The 9,183-nt window shown below is 38.4% G+C and overlaps 1 protein-coding gene across 1 annotated transcript; it reads right to left on the bottom strand.

The window, feature by feature from the left end:
• Positions 1–4: 4 nt before the first annotated feature.
• mat1a (methionine adenosyltransferase 1A) lies at positions 5–7,658 on the bottom strand. Its single transcript, XM_004551721.4, has 10 exons — positions 7,431–7,658; positions 5,863–5,940; positions 5,485–5,607; positions 5,280–5,392; positions 4,095–4,238; positions 3,773–3,898; positions 3,582–3,674; positions 3,310–3,492; positions 3,080–3,213; positions 5–1,288 (listed from the first exon to the last, which is right to left on the bottom strand). The coding sequence occupies exons 1-10, from the start codon at positions 7,495–7,497 to the stop codon at positions 1,186–1,188; spliced, it is 1,164 nt and encodes a 387-aa protein (XP_004551778.1). The 5' UTR covers positions 7,498–7,658; the 3' UTR covers positions 5–1,185.
• Between the last annotated feature and the right edge of the window lie 1,525 nt (positions 7,659–9,183).

Here is a 9,183-nt window from a genome sequence, read left to right as displayed (position 1 = left end):
GCGGTTCTCTAATCTTTTTTTTTTATTGTTTAATTATTTACATTATCCAGTTTCATTGACAGAAGGTGACACTCATAGATAAGACATTAAACAGAGGAAAACTCCTATAACAAAACAGTGTCAGCTGTAGGTGAACTTACAGGTTTGGTACACTCGCCACCAAAACGTCCTGAAGCTCTACAGACTGTTTTTTGTTTCTCTCTTAAGACTTTCTTAATCCCATCAGAAGTGCTTCTCAAGGATCTAATTACATACTCTGTCATTAATAAATGCCAAAAAGCTGGGCCAAAATGAAATATTCTTAAAGGTACTTTTTAAAGAAGTGTGATATATGCTAGCGTGTGCTTCTAAAGTTGTAAAACACAGCAAATTTAAGACATCGGTGGTCCGCTAAATGCTAACGGATTCAGACTAAGATTCAGACTTCTAATTATTTGCTAAGTTGAGCCACATTTACAGCAGAAAGCCCGCAGGTACTAAAGAAAAAAAAAAGAAAGGCTGAAATAGCCGCAAGGCTATTTTACATTTTGACTTATAATTTATGCCTCCAGAGATCCGAACTTGACCTGTTATCTCACACAGTGGGAATGGTAGTAGTGCAAACAGCTTCCTGTGGCACGTTTACAACAGTTTTTTATAGTCATGACAATACGGTTTCTTAAGCCACGTTTTTGGTTGAGCAGTAGCTACACCTCTTACAATAATATGGCAGCCACTGAGGGAATACACATTTTGTAATAGCACCTTTTAAGAATAAAGCACTGAACTTGTGTAAGTATACTGCCCCCCCCCCCCCCCCCCCCCCCCCCCCCCAACAGCTTTGAGGTAAAACACTGCTGCTAGTGATGTGGAGGTATTTATATAAGCACCGATACCTGGAGGTTATTTGGCCTCGGAAAGGACAGTGAAAAAAGATTAGTTACTGAGATGCCATCTGCAATGTCCCTCTCCTCACTGGGAGGATGTCCCTTCATATGTCTGCTGGCTACAACTGCTCACACGTATAACTACCTTCTCACATCTTGAAAGCTGACTTATCCCTCCCTAACTGTGGTTTCAGTTGTTTTGTTTTGTTTTTCTGTTAAAAAAGTGTTCAATCAGTTGCATTGGAGCTGGAAGTTGTAGTCCATGAAGAGGAGTCTTGTTCAGCATCCAGGTGGAGATCAGGACAGGCTGGTGGAGTATTTACAAGACAAGCTTTTTGGGCACTTCCCAAGAAAACTCCGGTCGGCCAAAGTGGCCGTAAGAGGCTGTCTGCTGGTAAATCGGCCTCTTCAGATTCAGATCCCTAAGAAGAACACACAAGGGATGAGACATCGCTGGTGAGAAAGGACTGTGAAGATTTTGATCAAAACCATTTGAAGCCATAAATTCTTATACAGAGCAGAAAAAAACCATAAAGGTGAAACATGTTGTGCAATGAGCTGTAAGCACTGATTGTTTGCATGTCCTCTTGTGAGCTTGGAGTTTTTTGTTTGTATTTGGCGTACATGGGTGGCAAAGTTTGTCTGTGTGTCAGAATGGCTTGTACTGCACTTTGGACCAACCTCCAACATTTATCGATTACAGAACTCTTAAACACTTGAACCAAAATGAAGTCATTGGTTATGCGGCTCTTAACAATTAAAGATTTTGGTAAATCAATTAAAAGTAGTTGGTATTGTTGAGTACGTTAAATTGGGTACTTTAAGTGCTTTAAGTTACTTAAAGTTACTGTGCTTTAAGTTACTTTCTGTTATATATATATATATACTGTTACAATGATGAATGTTCATATTAGTAAAACATCTCAAAACACAACTTTCTTCTTGTTTTGCTCTGTACTATATCAGTTAGAGTGGATGCTGTGTTCCTGTTGGAGGGGCAGCCAATCAAAAGAAAGAGGATGAACTAAAGGGCTGCACCAAAGCTTATTATCAAATAAATCATTATTTTTATATGTGAATCATGCAAGAGTGAAGATGTATAAAATAAACAAACAGCATAATAGATCCACTTTAAAATGAAATGCTCACCTATAACGCTGCATCTCAACAAGAACATTATAATAGAAAAGGGAAATCTAGGGCTAGGTTTAAATAGAGGGAAATTATCCTAAAAGGATCAGCTAAAAGTGGAAGAATCTAAATGTAAAAGGACAGCAAAAAGGATATCATATCTTTGAAGCCACCCGGCGGGTTATGTGTCCACCACGATTCCCTCTCCAATGGATAGTATTGAAAAAAAAGAAAAGAAAAGAGGAAGAATTTTCTGTATCTAACTATACTTCAACAATTTCAACTTTGATTTTTGGTGTGATTCTCTCTTAGTTTGCTTCTCTTTCCCCTCTTCCCCTGCCCCTCCCTGAGCCTGGTTCTGCTGGAGGTTTCTTCCTGTTGAAAGGGAGTTCTTCCTTCACCCTGTCGCCAAATGCTTGGTCATTGTTAGGGGTCTTTCTAATATTGTATGGTCTTTAACTTACAGAATAAAGGACCTTGAGGCAACTGTTGTTGTGAATTGGAGCTATATAAATAAAGTTGAACTGAAGTTTGAACTTAAATATTTACTTATATATTAAATTCATGTAAATGTTGCTGAACTGTACAATCAAAACTGCTCCCAACAATCATAGATGTTTACATCTGCGCTGTAACTGCAATAATTTAATCAACCGATTCGCACTACAACCTGGGTTTTCCTCTTATCTGTAGTTTATTTTATTTTATTTAATAACTGTACAGTACTCGTGTTTATAGTAACCATTGTCCTTGATGTAAATATGTAAAGAAAAAAAATTGTGTATGTTTCTGTTCTGTGTCCTGTGTACTGTTTGTTTGTATATGTGTCTTTCTGGCTGCTGTTACAACCAAATTTCCCCTTGTGGGACAATTAAAGGATTATTCTATTCTATTCTATTCTATTCTAAATTCATCAAGATATATGATGAATCTGATTTTTGATCAGTTATTTAATCCTCAAAATGCCAAAAATAGTTCCTAATTTTTTTTAACTCATATTTAGAAAGCAAGCAGAACATCTTCATGTTTGAGTAAATATTCATATTTAATCTTATGCAAACGTCATGTTTATGTGTTTTTACCTGACAATGACTCCTGGCCTGAGATCAAAGTTCTTGTTGACAATCTTGAGCAATTCTGACTCTGACTTCTGAGAGGACCCGTATGTGAACAAGGAGATGGAAAGAGGTTGGGCCACTCCGATCGCATAAGACACCTGGAACACACACAGAGATGTGGTTTGCATATTTGTACTGTACTCCAGTCATCTGTCATCTATGCACAGCTTTGGAGGGTTAAGCTGTAACTTCACCTGAACCAGAACTCTCCTGCACAGTTTGGCTTTAACCAGAGACTTGGCCACCCAGCGAGCAGCATAGGCAGCAGAGCGATCAACCTTTGAGAAATCTTTGCCAGAGAAAGCTCCGCCACCGTGAGCCCCCCAGCCACCGTATGTGTCTACAATAATCTTCCTTCCTGTTACACCAGCATCACCCTGTTTGCAAAAAAGGAAGAAGATGAGCAAAAACCAGTGATGACTTTCTAGTTTGCTTTATTATTTTTCCCCCAGTGTGTGATGATTACCTGTGGTCCTCCAATGACGAAGCGACCACTTGGCTGGAGATGGTAGACGGTTTTGCTGTCCAAATATTTTGCAGGGACCACGGATTTGATCACCTGACAGAAACAAGCCAGCATTAAAACCAAACATGTGACTTTATTTCCCACACGACACATTACACAGAGCCCAGTCAGGTGTGTTCATGAGGATCTACCATTTCCATTAGGACTCTCTGTTGTTCCTCCAGAGTGACGCCGTCATCGTGCTGGACAGAGATCACAATGGTGTGAACTCTCTTGGGGATCACAGCTCCATTCTTCTGGTCATAATGCACGGTCACCTGTGGGATTAACAAGAATTGGTACACTCACTGAAGCTGTAGTTAGCTGTTTTATGGTGCCTGTGACAACACAGCTTCAGACAGGTTATCAGATTTTCTAATGAAATATATCCAAGCTTGAAAGAAAAAGTTCCCAAACTGCTGTGGTGTTGTGTTTTGGGTAAGTAAAAAATGTGCACATGTTGCACGACCTCACCTGTGTTTTAGAGTCGGGACGCAGCCAGGGAACGATGCCATTGCGTCTAAGTTCAGACATCTTTTCATTGAGTTTGTGAGCTAAGACGATGGTGAGCGGCATGCACTCCTCCGTCTCGTCTGTGGCATAGCCGAACATCAGACCCTACAGAACGAGTCAGAAAATCAGTGAAGGCAAAACAAAGAAGTAAACAAGGAATATCAAAATACTGATATTCAGCATGCTCTTTTATCAGTAATATCTTCAGCACTTTCTATTATCATATGACACAAAATACATAAAATATAAGCTATGAAAAGAACAATAATGGCTAATGGTCATACAGGCATTTATAGAAGACAAAATAGAAGTAGATGTTGAAATGATAAAAACAAATATCAGGTAGATTATACCGTGTATGGTTATGGGACTTTATATATAATATAGTCAAATTACTCCATATTTCATTGATTAGTCTTAAGCATGGGATAATTTTTTTCAGCCAGAAGTCTCTTATAGAAATAATGATCCTGAGCCGTGAGTTTGTCTCTTACTGAGGTATAATGCAGAGAAAGCATCAATTTAATCTAAACATGTTATTTCTTTATCTTTTGCCCAAACTATTAAGGATGATGATGGTGTTACTGATTAAACTACACTGATTCACTCAAGTACTGCACTCATATACAATTGTATAATTTAATAATTTCCTTTCTCTGCTGCATTATACTTCTACTCCACGACATACTGGACATATTTTTTTTATCATGCTTCAGATTACTTAAAGACTGTGAGCAATTTCATGAAAAGGAAGTTTCGCCGCTACACATCAAAGTTTTATCCTCAAATTTGTGACCCTTTAAAGAGCCACAAACACTTGGCTGGGGACCCTATTTACTATACTACAATACATTTATTTGCAAAAGTAACATAAACACTTATCGAATCTAATAATGATATATCAGTCACGAAGCACATTTTTCTGCCTTACAATCAGCTTGTAACATTTAGGATTTTAAATATTGGACTAGATAAAACTACTTTTTCCACCTCTACTGAACTGATAAACCTGAACACACCAACACTATTGCACCAGATCTCGTCTGTATTCTCTACTGTTGAAGTAAAGAGTCAAACAAACTGTGCTCGGTCAGGGTCACTCACTTGTCAAGCCAAAGTGACCCAGTGACACTGCTGTGGCCCTACCTGGTCTCCAGCTCCAATGTCTTCTTCTTTCCGGTCAACATGGACCCCCTGAGCAATGTCTGGACTCTGCTGCTCCAGGGCCACCAGCACATTACATGTCTTGTAGTCGAAACCTTCAGAAGAGAAGTGAATTGGATTGAGATGGTTAAGAGGGAAACGCTAAATACAGAGAACAGAAATAATGTCTATTTTTTTGCTTTCTCACCTTTCTCCGAGTTGTCGTAGCCGATGTGCTTGATGGTGTCCCTCACCACCCTCTGATAGTCCACGACGGCCCGAGATGTGATCTCTCCGCAGAGCAACACCATGCCAGTCTTACACACCGTCTCTGCCAATGCAAACTTTAATTACAAAGCTGTTTTGCCATCACCAGCAAGTTGTCCACACTGAAATACAATAAACAGTATCAACACTGCATACGACATAAAATCCAGGTGAAATTCAGACCAGTGGGTTAGTTGGCTTATACTCTGCCTTCATCATGTGGTCCCTTTTTTTGCTAAGACAAACTGATTCATTAGATTGTGCCTCTTCTTGGTTTTGCCATTTTTTTTAACGGAAAAAGAGACAAATTCTGGCTCACCACAGGCCACTTTGGCATCGGGATCCTGCTTCAGATGTGCATCCAGGACAGCATCACTGATCTGGTCACAAATCTTGTCTGTGGACACATAACAGGTAAAAACATCAGATTCCGAAGATTTTTTACAAATGCATTGAAAAAAACGACATATTGCATTTTAAATTGCACGCTTAGCCTAACACTAATAATAGAAGATGTCAATTTTGTAATTTATATGAAAGCATGAAAGGTTACATCCTAATATTTCACATAGCAGTAGTTGAATGTTTTACTTTAGCATGGCAGCAGGGCAATGCCTCACTATACATCCCATTCATCTGTCTGTGTCGTCCTGCTGAAGCAATGCAGGAGACCGGTTACATCAGAAAGCCCATCAGCATCTGACTACTCTGCTGGTGAAACAGGTGCATCTTAGGAAAAGCCACTAAAATAGCCACTATCTGTGGGAACAGCCCAGACTTTGAGTTGTGTTATCAAATTCAAAAGTGTGTACTGCAATGTTCTGCCAAGGCCACCCAACTCTGTTACTGAACAAACAGTAGAAGTAAAACTTCAAACCTGTGAAGTTTATCATTAAAATTGGCTTCAGGAGTGCTACGTGCTTCCAAAATGAAATTATTTTTTTTTAAAAGAACCTCCTTAAATGATAAATACAGGGACACCATGATGTGTGACACATGGATCTACATCACTTGCTGTTTCAGAGGACAGTTTGAAAGGGATTTTGAATTCAGGCGCATTGGTATTACCTTTTGTATGCTTCATCCTCTCATAAGCACTTTGTCAGATTAGCATACTTTTACTTCAGAACTACATTAATATAGATCCAGATTAAAAGAGCAGTTTTACTTTTTAATTATTTTATTTATTTAATTTTTTAACAGTCGGCATTTATGTGATACTGCCCCTGTCTGTGAAGCTGCACAACTCTTACTCATTATCGATTTAGCACATGGGACTTTGAAAGGTTACATATTTGTGAAAGGATTACAAAACACATTGGGGTTTAAAGGCAACATGGAGGACAGAGTACAACTACAAGTTAAGCAAGGTTTGTGTGGAACATCTGGGAGTCATTTTACTGAGTATTTGATATAATTTAACTAGATTAAAGTATAACATAGTCAAACTAATTTTACCACATTGTCACTTCTTATCTTATTGTGTACTTGAGACATTGTTCTTGAAGAGCATTTTGCGTGTCTTTAGATCTCTTCTTTTGCACACTACATTAAACGTGTGTGTCTGCCCTCTTCTTGGACATTTTTTAAGCATGTAACTGTGCACCAGTCAGACACACATTTGCTTCCAGCTGCCTACAAGTGAGAGTGAAGGCCACTAAACACATGTTGCTGTGAATGGAATACCATCCATGCCTGGCGGGTAAACACGCAGCACTGTGGAGTTACTTTGGACATAGTGTCCAGCTTGCATCAAGTTTATTTATATGCATGCTATTTCTGCAAGATAACACTGCATTTTCAATGGAAGTGTTGAGCTTATAATTGAATGCATTAAAATTTAATGTCACTGTAGCAGAGGTGGCTAGACTTTGTAAAAAGACTCACCTGGATGTCCCTCTCCAACGGACTCTGAAGTGAACATGAAAGAACCTTCTTCCAGATGATCACTCATTTTTTCTGTGGGGTAAGGTTATTCAATTTCCAGTGCAGAGAAATCCTAAGGTGGCTTTATATTCCTACTGGCATTCTTTACCAGAAAGATAAAAGAAAGGGAGGCCAACAGCCCTGCAGCCAAAGCGTAATCTGTCCTGCAAACTTCACATCTGTGTCCACATGGCCCAATATATATGGCTAAGGGGACACACATGCATTCTGTAACTCATTTACACACACACACACACACACACACACACACACACACACACACACACACACACACACACACACACACACACACACACACGAATCCATGGGACAGTCCATTCCAGGGGGAGTGGATGATGGGAGGGAATTTCAGCTCAAACTGCTTGTTAACCCTTTGTAAACATTGTAATGTTCAATAGTGTGTTTTCAGTCTCCACCTGCTCTGACTGCTCTGCTTCAGGGCGGGACGTTTCCGTGTCCAAGCAGAAACATCTTTGAGAAGGAGTTCCCCTACCCCCCACAACACACAGGTGGGACAGCCAAGTTAGGGTAGCCTATGGACAGAGAGAGAAAGGTAGCTGCTGTTAGCAGGAAAATGATGCAATTACTTGTGTTTACATCATTCAAGTAAATCAGTTTACACTGCTGTGGTGAAAAGACACAAAAAATTACTAGAAAGGACTTATGAATAAGAGAAACTTTAAAAGTTACACAGTAAAACTAAATCAACAAATAAAATAGAAAAAAATCAATCTGTGGTTTCAAAAATATGGAAATAAATTAAAAACAGAACACTGTACTACATTTTAATGTTTCCTTTTACAGTGTAGTTCATTATTTGGTGTACTGACCAAAATGATTTTCTATTCATTCATTTGAATTTGATACGTTTTCCTGATTTTACATTTTATTAAACTGCAGCTGGAAATTGACCAACATTTCTTCGAATACACTTGAGCTGCTTATGAATTTTATACTTCTTTTTTATACTTCTTTATACTCTACTCGGTGCTATTAAACATTGTTACTGCTCAAATATTTTCAAGCTTACGATTCATTTCATCATGTAGACATTTGCCAGTAGTTTAATAACTACAAATACCAACCACAAAAATGTACCATATAAAGGCACATTTGATTTAAAGGGCACAAAACAGTCACCTTCATCATAAGTGTCCTATTTATAACATCTGATTTTAATTATTAGTGCAATTCAAATAGAAATCAAATTAAAGGGAAAATTAAGGTTAAAAAATACTGCCTCAAAACTCCACTCCACTACATGAGCAAACATACCTGTTTTTTTATGACTGTATTCTCTAATTGAAATCTCCAAGTCCCAATAAAGTCACAACTTTAAAGAAAAAACACTCTAAAAGCAAAAGACATTTTAAAAAGAATAAATGCGTGAAATTTGTACTTTGGTTCAGATCTATATAATTAGTTTATTTCATTGCCAATAATTAGGTTTAGAGAAGACAGTCACCTGTTGCCTGAATGCACTTTTCCATCCAAGTCCCAGCCTGGGGCTCTTGTCTTTGTATACAACTGCAGAAAATATCAAACCCTGTCCGGAGAGAAGATCAAATAAATGAAGATCTGTCTCTTAGATACCTAATGACCTTCTCGTGATTCACCGTGTCTGTGTTTTTGCAAAATATTAGGAGCTATAAAGGGATGCTTAGGAAAAGATCCTCACTATCATATAAATACA

This window comes from Maylandia zebra, linkage group LG13, assembly GCF_041146795.1.
Source record: "Maylandia zebra isolate NMK-2024a linkage group LG13, Mzebra_GT3a, whole genome shotgun sequence".
NCBI classification, from domain to species: Eukaryota; Metazoa; Chordata; class Actinopteri; order Cichliformes; family Cichlidae; genus Maylandia; species Maylandia zebra.
The sequence above is the reverse complement of the archived record's forward strand: the minus strand, read 5'-3'. Positions and strand labels throughout refer to the sequence as shown.

Bases quoted from the DNA above. Each gene is read 5' to 3' on its own strand.
- mat1a (XM_004551721.4), bottom strand. From the start codon at position 7,497: ATGAGTGATCATCTGGAAGAAGGTTCTTTCATGTTCACTTCAGAGTCC. The intron at 3,493-3,581 runs GTAATCATCACA...TTTTGCAAACAG, and splicing joins TCGTCATTGGAGGACCACAG to GGTGATGCTGGTGTAACAGG. The intron at 3,214-3,309 runs GTGAAGTTACAG...TGTGTGTTCCAG, and splicing joins GCAGGAGAGTTCTGGTTCAG to GTGTCTTATGCGATCGGAGT.